A 15765-nucleotide genomic window follows, 5' to 3' on the forward strand; every position below is an offset into this window, starting at 1 on the left:
GAATCCCAGTCGACTACAGCAAAAATATTCAAGAGAACTGGTAGTTATTAACACCACTGGCACCTGGTGCTTAGACCTAATTATATACATTATCTAAAATATGCCCCAGAATGCACCATTTGACCATTTGACTTTGTCTTATTTTCCTTCCATGGTGGGGGACGACCCCAAGGCCGCACTGCGTGTGAATCAGCTTCAGTGTCTGTGGCATCGCTCCCGATCCTTTATAAAATCCCGGGATCCGTCTCTAGTCCTTCCATTGAAAGTTTTAATATGTCCTATATGCGTTAATGAATCAAGGAAAATTAGAATCTGGCCCCCACCTTTGAAATCATGTGCACGTCATTGGTCACAGTGGACCATCCCTCCATTCATTGGCCCACCGAGGAAATGGAAAGGGGTCATATGAACGTCTTAATTATTAGTAAAGGTGGAATGTAGAAATGAAATCAGTCGCTATAAATAGCCTCAGTCATTCCCTGTTCTGTTTTAGAACGACTTTTCTGATAGGCTAATATGTGACCTACACCGTCTGAAATGAGAGCATAATTACGACCCTGTCATACGTAAAATCATTTCATAAATCTCCCGCGCATGAACTTGAAAATGTTTCACCCCACGACAAAGTTTATTGCCCCGCCCACTATACCAGACATCTTTGCAACTACAGCACGTCGCGCAGTCTACATACTCTTTACCACTTCCGTATGGTACCGTCGGCATTCCATACATTCTTGACATTCATATTTGGTTAGATCCCTCTCCCACACAATCGTACAGTGCGAAGGTAGTTCCTTCTGCTCCGTCTGTCGTTTCCGATTGTAATTTTTGTGTGGATTTACTCGGAATTTTTGTCCTGTAGTTTAGTGTACAAGTCGCCAACGTTTACGTTAGAAGTAACATCAGACACAGATCGTGTTTTTGTCGGAGGGGAGAAAGAAAGTAGTAAAATGTCGCTCTCTCAAGGTACTATAACCAATGTAACCATACCAGGACCGGGTCCGTTTGGATTCCGCTTGGCTGGCGGACGAGATTTCGGCTTGCCATTACACATATCCAAAGTAAGTATGGGAGAACTAGATTCTAATCTACAATTGCTGTTAGGGTATCTAATACCCATAGGGAGTTCTCTGAAAGTGTACACATTTTGTATAACCTAAGGCTAGCATAGTAATGAAATGTCTTACCCAGACTCACCAACACTACTACTACTACATTGATGTGTTCGTAAAATCATGGTCTCGAAATGTGAAGTCGAATACCTTGAAATGTGCAATCGACTTAACTAGGCTAGGCCTTACAGATGCCATAACTCATATTGAACCTTTTGTATTCTCCCTCTCAGTTATGTTCATCTGCAACGAAACAGCTACAATGTGTTCGGATACAGTGTATCAATATCATTCCTAATGTTATGTTGCCTTGTATGGGTTTGAATACAGATCAACTGTAACGCAAATATAAAAGTGATCTGCAAACAATATAGTACCATTCGACCAAAGCAGATGCATTGTTTGATGTTCAATACTATACAATCAAACTGATGTCATATACTGTGTGAAGTTCAGTAATACTAAAGACCTAGAGTTCTGCAACTATGTTAATGACTGTTCATGTACTTGTAAAACCTGACAATGCCAACTTTTACATTGGGCCTATTTGTTTGATTATGACAGAACAGCTAAATTTGTTATAATTTAAATACTGTAGAGCACTAAGAATAGGAGTAGGGGATGTGGAAGATGGTGAGAGGAGCGGGTAGGGGGGGGGGGTGAAGGGAATGTTGAGCACTGATGTTGGACTTTGCTCAAACTGGAGGGTCAAAAACCCTTCAACAGTGCAGTATTTGTTCCTTGGCTTTCTCTGCAATAGTGATGTCATTTTGATATATAAGGCCTATTTATGTAGACATGAACAGCTATCATATAGCCACTCGAACCAATAAACTCTTCAAACCCCAAGGACTCAATCAAATTTCATAGTTTATTCAAGCAGTAAAATCCAGGGCTACAGTACTAAGATCTTACAAGTAAGCTTACATGGAAGGAAGTTTTCATAATCATCTGGAGATCCAAAAGGCTCTTTCCAAAGACTGACCACGATCTTCTTTGGCGAGAAGTATTTTGTTAGCTTAACCCCACTAATCTTCTTTAATCTTCTTTACAGTTAAAGCCTTGCACATATAAAGTTATAGCACTACGTGTGAGTTTATGATCATCATCACCCTTCCTGAAATATTGTTGTTATTAAAGGAACATAAAGTAGTAAGATTCATACAGTACCATATCACATCAGCTATAGTTCCAAAGACAAATAGTTTACCTGTCAAGCATTTTATTCCATTGCTTTGATTTGACCTAGAATAAAAACATATATACCAGACAATTACCTTCAAGTGGTGTTAGATATTTCAGGCTCTCTTAATTGAGACGACTCATGGTACGTATTATTGAGAATTAAAAATTAAAAATAAAACTCAAACAGCTTCATAGTCAGTGTACATTAAAGTGATAATGACATACCCGGGGAGGATGGAGGGTGGGGTGGGTCGGGGGAAGAAGATTCAGCCAAGTAAAGAATATTTAACGTATGTAGCTCTCTCATAGTGTCCTCACAGTCTATATTAAATGTCATCTTTTCAATGTATGAGCATTTAAAATGGTCACCTTGATATTGTTCTTTTTTTGTGTGGAAGTAACATATCAAATGCTAAATGATCTAGTTATTAAGGCGTTGTGACTGTTTACTGTTTAGTCGAACAAACTTGTAAAGCCTTGTCAAATTAGCATCATAATCTATCCAGGTGTTCTACAGTATTGACTCACAATCCTGATTCAGAAATTTGGAGATACATTTACTGACACTGTGCCTGGTATCATTATAAATTTTGTATATTTATGACTATTTTATTGGGAGGAGTCTATTGTTTTTATCTTAGTTGGAAACGTGTGTGTCAATAGACTGTATGGCATGCATGTATCGATCAGATCAAAACAATGCTATAACTATGCAAAACTACATCTTTAGCATAAATCTTTCCCTATCTAAGGACATACTTCCATTGCGAGACCACCGGTTGTGTAAACAGTGTAATTTGAGCCTCGCTGCAGGGTAAGATGTAGCCTTCAAAGTTCGTGTAGCATTAATAGAGGGCTTGGAAGTTTGTCTCTCATTGGATACTATACTTCCTGTGTAGATAACTGAATGTATGTACATCTTTACATGGTTGGTATACATAGCAACTAGACCATTTTGTATAGTATGTTGCGATGAGATACCGGATACATTATTCCCTGTGCTGGCCATTTAATATGTTTGAACTAGGAACAAACAATGTTCAAAGAAAAAAGGCATATAATTGGCATGTTTATGGAATTAGAGTGTTTACGGTCTGGATCAGTGCTGGGAATGGTATGATAACTCTCTGTAATCTGGTTGTAAAGGGTGTTAACTAAGCAAGGACATACACATCACACTTACTGAAGGCATTGAAGACTCGCCCCAAACTGCGTGCGGCCATCTGAAAAAGTTAACTTTCCGTTGCTTGCAAGTGACGTTTTGTTCGTGTCGCTACAAAATGCAGACAGTACAGTAATATGAAACGTGATACCTTGTTATCTTTAGCTGGACCTGAGATGTCCATCGCTGTTTCGTTTGTACACTAGTGCTCTGGGTATTGACAGCAGCTGTATGTACTGACTGTACACTAGTGTCTAATTACCGACGGTAGCACGCTGGCTCTGTGTGTATTTTCTGGGATCAGTGGTGGTGTCTAACAGTTCTGTTACACCGAATTCGAAACTAGGTCAGATAACCGGCATTAGACACTTCTTTTTGCACCCTTTAACCCTTTAACATGCCAATTAGTTTATTGAAAGCTTGTTTAAATATATTTAGTAAATTCTGCCACATACTACTTATACATTTCATAATTGCTATAATTCAAATAATATTACACTAACAATAATACCCATTGAGTGGACCCTCTCCCCCCCCCCCCCCTCTCACTGGATAAAGTTTAGGCATGATACAGTATGATTCAAATTACATGCATACTGTAAAGTATGTCAGTGAATCCTCTTTCATTTACAGCTCACAGGTTTTCAGTTTGCACCTATGGATAATATCTTACATGCACTATTAACTAACACAAAGAGAGAGCAGACTATATAAGCCACAACATGCTCTGCTACGGTATTTTAATGTTTTGTGTAATTTATTTGTTCTTTGGATTACGTCTTTTTTCTTGAGAAGAATCCGTAGTTAATTGTAATGCAAATAATTCGGTAATGTCCATGACATAAACATGTAGTATACAGGTGAAGTTGTTTATCCAGCTAACAAGATCCAGGGTCTTCAACAAACAAATCACTTACCAGTGAATTGATTGCATAGTCATTTTTCTGTGACCACATGTTGTCCTTTCAAATGGATGAGTGGTGAAAAAGTTTCCATTCGTGATGATTCTGCAGTCTCTTTATTGGAAGCTGGAATTGGAATGTACAGCATGGTTTTACCGTAATAGCTCCATGGCGTTACTTACAGTAATCAAGATTTTCTGTGTACTGTCGATGTAATTTCTCCTGGAAAACAGAACAGCCAATTTGAGTTTTAAGTATAAATTTATGAGCCCAGCATTTAGTACTATACACAGAGTGACTTGCTGCACTGTGCTAGTGCAGTATTGTATTAAGCCTACAGTGTTTATGTTCTATTATCTTGATAGTGAAACTGAAATCAATGTAATTAGAAGATTTTTGAATTTTTAATTAAAGGCTGTTGTAAACACCGTCTTTTTAGACTCAATAACATGTTTTCAAATTTCAAGACAAATTTCAAAAGGATCAGATGTATTAACAATGATATGTAGGATTGGTATGAGGTTTTAATGAGATGTTGTAGGATTGGCATGAGGTAGAACTCCAAAATATTGGACTGTATGTTTTGGAATTTAATACTGACCAACCTTTACATGGAATTTTATTTATGGATCACTTTTCAGGGAAAGAATTGACCAAATTGACTGAAGAAGCTGAACTTTTAGTCGTGACACATTATGCAGTATAGCATGGTTCTTCATTACATATACTGTAACAATGAGTTTATGTACAGCATCCTTCTGATTCATACAGTATGTACAGCATTTGAACACCATACATGGTGAGACTCGTTTTGTGATTAACTATTTCCCTTAATTGATTATTACCCCTTTGTGCTATAGTTAATTAACCAATTAACTTATCAAATCTCCTCTTTTATTAGTACTGAATAGTTTTAGCATCATAACAGCCGCCCTGCAGACTTGTTGCATTAATCTGTAGATCATATGATAGGGGGATTAGGTTACTGTTTTCCAGTGACCAAGGAATTTTTAGAAGGTAAAATTTGAAGTTGTTAAGGGTCTTTTTGAGTGACAACGTGAAGTGCCAAGGGAGTATCGAATATTTGTACCCTTGGAGGAAGCTAAGGGGGGTTTTGTGAATACACAAATGGGTATCTAGTAAAATTACAACCTTTATCTTGTAAATAAACAAAGAAACATGTTGTATGAAAATATCCTTTAGGCTGGTGTAGCTGTACTAGGATGAAAGAAAGTAAAGAGAATTGAGAATATGTTACAGCAGGGAGTTGTTTCAGTAACAACTCCCTGGTTACAGTCACAGTAGAGATTATTTCTTAGTTTCTGAATGGAGGGAAAAAACAAAGACATTTTCTATAATGTTTCCAGGACAGAACAGTGTGAAAAACGCAGCATACACTGATATGAAATGTCAAATAAATTTACATTTTGAAAGAAAGATGCTCAATTTTACTGCCCTGAAGTTAGAAAGGGAGAATTAACTTTCCTTTCAGGACAGTTTTAAATGCCTGAGTATGACAACCGTCTTTACATTGTGTTGGTTCACTAACAGTTGAAAGTATGCTTAATTCCTCTCCTTCGGTGGTACAATACACTCGCCTCCTTTCAACTGTTGTGCACACAGTGTGAGGAAGCATGTCCACCAGAGGCAATGTTCTCTGAATAATTGTGAAAAAACTCTGAGTTTTTCTTCTTAATCTCAGCATTTTGCAGGACCTTTGACCCTACTCTGATGATCAGTTCGTGCATAATTTCCCAGTCCTTTCCCTCCTTCTTTCTGTTCTGTTTCCCCGCTCCGTTAAATACTTCATTGCTTATGACTTCGCCAAGTAATATTGTACAGTAGGTAAGGGTTGTACCTGTAAAATTGAATGAGAAATATGACAAGGAACTAGCAGGTTTGTACATTGCATTGAAAGATACAGTGGGCGAAGCTCTATATTTGTTGTGACTTGTACAGTACAGTAGCAACAGTGCTGTACGGATAAGGCATTCTAAACCTACTGAATTTATATAACTTCAAAATGCTTGATAGCTTCTTTCAAGAAATCTTGGTTTTGTTTCTCACCACTTGGAGCATGTTTATTGTGGTTAATCTTAGGGTATTTAAGGAAGCCATGCACAATGAATAGTTAGTCTCTGGAAATCTGTCTCAGTTCTTAATAAAGTACTTCAGATGTGAACTCTGAAGAGAATTAGTCTTAAAGTGAACAATCATCTTCTAGAATGATACCAAAAGGAATAAACTTCTTAGGGATTCTTGTTCCTTTGTCATAAAAAGGTGGGTACAGCATTGTCTACTGCAGAATACTGCTCAACCAGGGAGGTGGTCAAAAACTCTTTTCATGTGCGCAGGTGTGTGTCAACCACGGTTGGTATAACCCTGACAAGGGTTATTGTGGTTGACAAGCATGTATCATGTAAGGGTTTCAAACTTCCTGACCGTTGGAAGACCCATCAGGGATGGGAGGGACTATTGAAAATGGAGTGCATGCTAATATCAAACTTGGAGTACATGGTACAACCAGGGAGCTGCTACATGTTATATGTGTTGCAGAGCTCCCAAGTGACCACCAGTAGGTGGGTAATTAGTCTCACACCTGATGTCGTTAACCCACCTACCCTCACAGTCTACTAAAAATCCCTCATGGGGCTGAGCCATGTTCCACAAAGTCAAAAAGGCAATTTGAAGAGTTTACAAACAATTCGTGAACGTTACAGTACTAAAAGTTACCATAAAATTGTAAATTATTATGGCAATTAATGACATGTGCATGTCACCATTTTGCATGCAGGGGGTCTCGAAATTCCATTTTCTTTTCAAAATGACCAGCATTTGCATCGGGAAAAGTTGAGAGCTTTGGTGTTGCCACTAAGATCATGTGTGTAGTTTATATGCTGTATGTATGTAACATACTGCATGTGTTGACTATGAACATGGAAGTAATACCCTCAAATACTTCCATGTTAAGATTTGGCCAGCAGACATAAGAGGGTAGTACTGTAAGTGCTGCTACAACTATCCTTAAATTATGCATTTACTTCACTCCTCTCTTACCAGTCTCCTACAACACTAACGCACATTTCCTAGTCTACCTAGACGCCACTGTGATAATTTTAGCACTGCACCCCCGATGACCTCTCCTACAGGTCACCGCGCACTCTCTCTTCCTTCGGAATTTACCAGAATTCCGAAGGAAAACATGTGAGTTTTGGGGTGTACAGGTTTGTATGTAGTACAAATGTGTCTAACAACATGCATGTGTACTTTGTGTACTGCATACTGTACCCTGCGCTATAGCTTCATAAAGTATCCACCTCCTTGTTACGGTTGTAAATAGGTTGATCAATGTAAGAGAGCCTTTAAGGTCACATTAATTACTTCCCAGTGGGCTTCTGAAATTTCCCTCCTCCGGGAGTTTTCAAATTAGGAAGTAAGCCATACAGCACTTCATCAGAGAACTGTCAAGGATTCGGTGTACAGCTAACGGTCTTGTCCCTGGCAGGGAGCCGTGGGCCCATGGGTGACCGTGCTTTATAGGGAAATATCACAGCATGTCTCTAAGATAAATTCTTATAATGCCAAGCCATGGTGTTATCAGAATGATCATGATGCACCCATGCAGTTTCGCCGATATACATGTTCAATTTTAATTCAGGACTAGCCGTGAAACGAAGGTATACTGGAAATTAATTAGAGGGAAGAGATCGCTATGGATGGTGCAGTTGGCTTGAAAGGAAGTCAGCCAGACATGTTTAAAGTACGGGTGCCAGAAGTATGCACTCATTCATGACACTAGTACCGAAGATAGAGTTGTGTTTGCCATCCTTCCTTCTCTACATCATGAATTTTGCAATTAAAGTACTAGCCAATGAAGCATAAATTTGCATTAATTTTTGGTCAGTGTCCGACCAGAACTGATATTAAACTTTCAGGACGATGCATGCCAGTTGATGTTAGGTCATATACAGTAAGTCATATTGAAATTTCCAATACTGAAAAACAGGATTTAGTGCAATCCTCTCTTACCTGACTCAACTCTACTACAGTAATTGCACCTTCCCATCTTACCTAGCATAATGTATAGGGTAACATGTTAGCACTGCGCACCCTTAACCCCTCCTCTGGGTGACTGCCCATCACCTCCTCTTCTGATCTACCCCAACAGGTTTGATGGATACATGTAGGTTTGATAGAGTTCTGAGTGCTTTCACCAAATATTATATTGTCATTTCAAAATCACAAAGTGTTTGGTTTACAACTAGCCATAGTGGTCTCATGCCTTTTTAAGTGTGGAAAACCTTCAAAAAATCAGCTCTTTTAATAAAAATGTTTCTGTGTATGTCCAAAATTAAGTCATTCATCATCCTCCAGTTCACAAACTCTCAACATGTATGGAAATGACTGTTTCAATTTGTTTCCTGCAGATTACAGCCGGAGGAAAGGCTCAACAGGCCAACTTGAGAGAGAAGGATGTCATTCTTATGATTAATGGTGAAGATATAGCTGTGTGCACCCATCTGGATGCACAGAACAAAATCAAAGCTGCTTTTCATGACAACCTTAATCTGAGGACCCAGAGGTAACGTGAAACCAACAATTTTTGCAATAATTGCCAATATTCTCATGAATCCCACAGTGTCTTATTTGGTACATCCCTCAGAAAGCTTTGTGTATCTGATCTACATCATGTGGAGGAATTTCCATAAATTGCAGTACTTTTAAATATCAACCTTGTGGAAACTGTGGTTGTAATGGAATCTTACTGTACACATATATTGTACTTTTAGCAGCTCAATATGACATCACAGATTCACAAAATGGCGGGTCTTATGATATGACTTTGTATGGTAGCCCTGTATAATATTAGTTCTTCCTTCTGATATTTAGGCCTATATAGGAGACATTCATCATAAAGATGTAGAGATAAATGTTAGTTTACTCGAGTCATAAATAAGGCATTTGTTGACATGGAACTTCAGCAACAGGTTTCTATGTGCTGAACTTTCCTTATCTAAAACACTATTGACTTTTCAAGGTCATTAGGAAGATATATTTGTATAATGTTGGAAACATAAAGTCATAACCTTACCCTCAATCTGTCTTAACTTCTTCCTTATTGGCAGACTTTGCCAGCCATTCCTGATCAATGTACCAACCTCTCAAACATTCCATTTGTAGTATGTCACAACCACTTTCATTGTTAGCTAAAAGAGGGATTTTGGAGTGTCAGGGATATCACTGGCACATTGGTGGGAAGTTTTACTGCCTATAGGTTAGAGGTCATGCTTTCCTTCACAACAGGGTGTATACACAGGAAGTTCAATTGCTTAGTGTATTCCTTTGTAAAAGTTTTAATGTTGTTCTTTTAGTGGCCTGGTGGGAATATTAGTTCTTTATGTGTTTCTTGTGTGGAGGTGGTATTAAATCAACAGAGTAGGTAGACATGCCCTTAGCTTTCTAACTGCCTTGTAAAGGCCAGAGTGTTTACTTCACTGGTAAATTTGACTCCCCCTCCCCCCCCCACCCATCATGTTTATAAAAGAACCTCTGGCATCAAGAGTTTAAGGAAGATCACATAGTTACTTTGAATCCAAACAAATTTACAACTGGTGAAGAAAGTTTGGGGAAATTCCGCGAGACCGAAGCAGGGGGGGGCGAGACTTTTGAGATGGGGGCTTTCGCCCCCTGCAACCCCCTCTGGTTACGCCACTGGTGGAGGCCTAGTATCAATGCAAGCTGCCCAGCCCCCTTGTGCAAGTCACTGGTATCCACTATGAAAAGAAATGGATGTAAATTCTTTTTAATTCCGCACTTTATCAACGTAATATTATCGGTAGTAATATTTGTCTTACCACTATTATAGGCCTAGTAATAGTTTCGGTCTCTCGAGGCCTAGTAATAGTTTCGGTCTCGTGGACTTTCGGTCTCGCGGACCTTTGGTCTCGCGGACCTTCGGTCTCGTGGACCTTCGGTCTTGTGGCCTGTAACCGAAAGTTTATCCTAAATACCACAATTGCACACAATATCAATTGTTCATTTGTTTACTATTAATGTTCAATCAAGATATTATTATCCTGTCTGCCATTTCTTGAGAAAATTGAAAATTTCACTACAGGATATAAATCATTATGAACAGAATGGTTTGAAACTAGTTTATAATCATTTCAAAAATGCCTCGAGAATGTCACAAAGTGTGTTTTAAGTTTTGAAACATTGTGGACATTTATAGCATACATTTCTGGTCATAGAATGGTCATGGTGTTGTTCATCATATATAATCTGTCACATATTTCTGCAAATCAGTTTATAGTATGATGTGTACGAGCTATGTAGTAGCGTTGTACTACCCTAATAATGTGACACATGTACATTTACTGTAGACAAGTGTCAATTTCGTGCAGCTGGTTATGTACACAAGTTAACTATATTTACACTATAGTTTCGATTTATACAGTTCAAAGACATTTCAGGAGAGTGTGAAACTATGACCATTGACAATTGGTATGTTCACATGTTGCAATTCATGCATGGACAGGACGTATATGCTTGAGCAGTAAAATTGTAGCACAGCTTCAGCATTTGGTTCAAACTAATGGAAAACTTCAATTGTTCACGACGACTAAGTTGCTCGGACAGATCCGCAGATAACTGTAGACTGGCACTACTATTGCTGATTCAGTTCTACCTGGATTTTCTTGACAAGCTTCATGAGTTTTGAAGTTTAAAAAATCTCCCCTCCCCTCCCCTCCCCTGCCCTCCCTCTTCCTCCCTTCCCCTCCCCCTCCCCTTCCTCCCCTCCCCCTTCCTCCACTCCACTCCACTCCCCTCCCTCCTCCCCCTCTCCATTTGCTTTACCTTACCATTCTATACCTTTACATATACTCAGCCCTTTCCTTTGTCACACAGCTTTAGCTTTTATCAATTTTGAGCAAACGCCTGGATTATACCACTGTATATTGTGCGATGTGATTCAAAATTGCCAAACACTAATTGCCCTTCTTCAGCATTATTAAACTGTACTTACAAACCTGTACTCTATTGTGTCAGAATTGAAGTTATCCCTCAAGAGGAAATCATTCTCCAGTTTCAGTTTTTAACAAAGAATTTTGAAGTGATACGTACTCAAAGTGTGACAAAATAGATACGTCCTTTTTTTTAGTTTTAATATTTCTCTATTGAAAGCTACTGCACATCAGGGTTCTCTGCTTCAGTATTAGAACCTCAGGTTAAACGATATATCATATATCTTTTATCTAACACTACTTTTTGTACTGACAGGATTCAAGGGCGGCATTCAATTACATTAACTGGGACAGAACTTGTGACTTTCTCCGCTAACTTTCCCGAGGGCATGTCTTAATTTGCACAGGACTATATTGAAATCATATTTCCAATCACCCAGCACCAACTCACAATGAGTAACTCGGCCAACAGAATTGGTGAATGAGTTTTGTTGAGTCATTGTGTAAATATAACCAAATATGGGGATGAATTAGTAGGATTTATCTTATTATAATGAAATCAGAGCAAATACACTAGTGAGGTATATGCATTCAGTTCTTTGAAATGGTTCTGTGGTATGGATGCCTACGAAACTGAAGGCATTGGACTGTACGGTAAATAGTGTTACACTGTGTGTATGCATGTATGTACAGTATGTATGTAGTCAAGTTGTATGGGTACATATATTGTTAATTGTTGATAAGTCTGATACAAAGATGGAAGGAAAAGAAGGAAGGGAAGTACTGTGCTTTAAGACTAACTTCAAGACAACTTTATATTAAACAAGGAAGGCACAGTCTCTCGCAATGATGTGGTAAATGTGTGAGTGTACAGTACAGTACAGTACATGCCTCCTTGGCTCCTAACCAAACTGCACACAACTAATTACTAGGAAAACTGTGAGCATAACTTGACCTCTCCATGGAGGGCTACCCTCTGTCAACCACATTCACTTCTCTAACAGTTCTGCAATATGCCCTCCACATTATAAATATGTCTACCTAGCGTGTCAGTCTCTGCATATATTTAGGACTGTATTGGTACTTAAGCCACTTAAACTCTGAACATTTTTGTGTGTATGTATACATGTTGTACCGTATGCAACACAGATGCTATATAGACATCATTTGACTGTTCAAACCAAATTACTGTGCAGTACAAAGTACTTATAACCTACATTCATTACTTCCCAATCTGGGTGCCTAGATATATATAGCAAGCTATCATCATATCAAAGATGTGTATGGTGTTGAGATTGAGATAAGATAGTTGAAACAACTTTGGAAATGAAAGTTGACACACAAATGTTACAAATTAACCAACAGTACTGCGTTTATCTTCCTACTGTGTGCCTACTGTAGGTCTTACCCTACATTCATTGCTAATGGTTTATGTTATACCACTGTTATCTGGTTCTGAAGTAGTCTACCATATAGCTTTGTCTTATCAAGGTAAAAATAAAAAAGAATAAGTAATTCCATCATAGAGGGAAGTCCCTAATAAGTTCCTAATATTGCATTACTGTATTAATAGTGTACATGTGTTATTGACTGACCCAGCAAATGATACCTCATAGCTACTTACAGTAACGTAACTGTGTTTCTCCTTACTGATGCTCTTGATGTGAATTAAGTGTTTAAACATACATTTAATAACCCCTCCCCTCTCTCCGCTCCCCTCTCTCCTTTCCTCTCCTCTCCTCTCCACTTTCCTCTACTCTCTCCTTTCATATCTACCCTCTCTTTATTCCTCTCCCCTCTCTTTATTCTTCTCCCCTCTCCTTTCCTCTGGTATGAGCATTCAAGTATCATAAAGGTCGTTGACCAGTATTGGCCCCCTAGTTTTAGCTAGCTAAATATTGCTGGAAGTTTTCAAGAGACCTGTCTTTTGAAGCTATAATCCTTGAAATTATTCCCAGCCTTTCATTGAGAGGTATTAAAATTGACAATTACGAGTGTGAACGCCCATTTAACGACCTTCTAGCATATTTAGGGGCAATCCTGATTCCCATTACTCTTGATGTTCTAATTCAAAGAATTAAGTTTTCCTTTCGCTCGTTTCTGATTGTAACAGTTCATGAAAGTATCTAAAGTACTATCAATGAGCCTAATTAAACTGTAGTGTACCTGTATGATTTAAATCTGCATGGATTGTATGACAAGGTCTTTCACTAAAGATTTCAATGCTCTTTAACTTTAAAACTCATTATAAATTATGTTAAACCCTGCAGACCTTTGATATTTAGAACTTTACCATCATACCATAAAAGAAAACAGAATAACATTGATGTACATCTACTGAAATGTGATCACTTATTTTAGTCGAACATCTGGCAGGTTTTTCTTATTGTTCCTTATTCTTACTCTAGAACCCTGATGAAGTCTTGTCTATCCATCCAGGAAATTTGATTTGATTAATTTTCCTTTTCTCGACCTCCCTCGAGGAAGATCTTACAACCTTTCGTATGTTTTGAACTTGAAATGTCCTCTCCAGCTGTTGCATAGGCTTTACAATGATGTCATGATAGTTTGTGATACCGGGTAAAGTCAACGAATTATTCCAAGGTGAATGCAGGGTTAGACCACCCCCCCCCCCTCCTCCACACACACACTTTTCTAATGCAGTATAGGCATTAGACTTGTAAAATACATTTTGATATCTGAAATTGTGGTTTCATTACATTGTTGAGTTACTATAATAGAGACTGGGTGATTGTGACATATGAGCAGAGAAATGTTCATATTTCCCAGCTGTGTAAGAAAAGGACAATGGAGGAAGCTGCGCACCCCTGATCATCCCCCCTCCCCCCTCCCCCCTCCCCCTCCCCTCCCTGTACATGTCATTACTGTATATCCCTCAAAGGTTATCTCTCATATACTTCACTCTTCATTTATCTTGTATTAGTTTACAGAACAGAATCTTGTTTATAAATACCAGAATTAGACTTGGCTGAGTTGTAATTTAATCTGTTATTTTTATGCTCGACTTAATTGTAAACTCATGTAAGGATAAGGTTTCAGCATGATATACAGTATACCGAGAACAACAACATAACCATGTCTGCAGGAAGTACTGAGTTTCTATAACTGGTGAAGGGTAATAATCGTTAAGTTACCACATGAAAAATAACTCAACATGACATTAATGTAGTGTGATATAGTTTGGTTCCATGATCATGGAAATTATGGTTCATATGAGGTTATTGTATCTCATGTAATTTGATGTTGCTTGTATTTTAGCTTCTCATTTCATAAAACAGAAAGAGATGAATTGTGTAAAATAAAACAGGAAGCTTGGCCCATCATTGTATCAGTTTCACATGATTATGTTCTACATGTGATTAGTATCTCCCAACATTGTGGTGACATTAATGGAGATCAACTGTATATAAGGAATATTTACCAAACTCAGCAATACTTTTTAATCTTTATGCAAGCCTGATGGGGGGAAGGGAGGGGGGATTAGGGGATATATCACAACCCTGGAATCTATCATCATATAGGGGGCCAGACATATTTAGAGGGGAACTGGTGACATTATGACATTATCTTTCTGTTTCCCACCTCCCCTTTCCTACTGTTTAGCTAGAGTAACAGTAACAGAAGACTGCTGAGACATATAGTTCTTGCACTTGTAATCAAAACAACTTTTTCTTTTTTTCTTTTTTTCTGTACACATGAAATAACGTTACCTGTGAATGTTGTACCAGATCTCCCTCATGCTTTTTGAGATGGTTGACGATGTTCTATAAAATTAACAAATAAAAACTTTGGATTTTAATATTCACAGGGGAGATACAAGAGTCTGGAAGCCCATCACACAAGATGATTCAGGAAACTTTAAGGTGTCACTGAAGGCCAACAATAACCAACAGGTAAAGTTAAAACTAAAATGCCTCCACAAATTGCATCATCAACTAAAGTGCAACAAAGTCTCCTAAAATAATCTTATGCTGTGGTAGAGAGTCTTCAGTCACATAAACCATGATGAGAATTTTTATTTTGAGAGTTTTTATCCTTAGTTTTTGTCCTTCCTGCAACTTAGGATGAGCGAAAACAAACTTGACATCAAAATGAAGCAAGTTACTGAAACCTTGACCATTTTTGTTTACGTATTACTTTATCATATAGCCAATGCAATGCAATGGAATGTAATGCTGAAAAGAACCTTCAATTAATTTGTGTGTGTTAATTGTGTAATGGCTACATGTATATATGTTTTGATTATTTACATAAATATTGTCAGAGCATTTCCTTCAAATGGATCTCATCTTCAGCCCAAGTAACAGGAGGAATTGGACATCATCGGGGACAGGTCATCCGTTCTGTAATTTTTAAACAATATGCCGGGAAATATGGAACAATATTCCATGCATACATTAATGCTGCATAAAATTATT

At 38.1% G+C, this 15765-nt stretch overlaps 1 protein-coding gene across 5 annotated transcripts in view; it reads left to right on the forward strand.

The window, feature by feature from the left end:
- Nucleotides 1–679: 679 nt before the first annotated feature.
- Nucleotides 680–15765, forward strand: part of LOC139968644 (PDZ and LIM domain protein 7-like) — a 66642-nt gene continuing 51556 nt past the window's right edge. For 2 of the 5 annotated variants that reach the window (XM_071972866.1, XM_071972864.1), the window contains exons 1-3: nucleotides 687–1061; nucleotides 8789–8943; nucleotides 15156–15240. In XM_071972866.1, the coding sequence (XP_071828967.1) occupies nucleotides 951–1061; nucleotides 8789–8943; nucleotides 15156–15240 (351 nt within the window). In that variant the 5' untranslated portion in view covers nucleotides 687–950. Of the gene's footprint in view, nucleotides 1062–8788; nucleotides 8944–15155; nucleotides 15241–15765 lie in introns of all 5 variants that reach the window. The other 3 variants (XM_071972863.1, XM_071972868.1, XM_071972865.1) reach the window with 3 other exon arrangements.

Source organism: Apostichopus japonicus, chromosome 6, assembly GCF_037975245.1.
Source record: "Apostichopus japonicus isolate 1M-3 chromosome 6, ASM3797524v1, whole genome shotgun sequence".
Taxonomy (NCBI): domain Eukaryota; kingdom Metazoa; phylum Echinodermata; class Holothuroidea; order Aspidochirotida; family Stichopodidae; genus Apostichopus; species Apostichopus japonicus.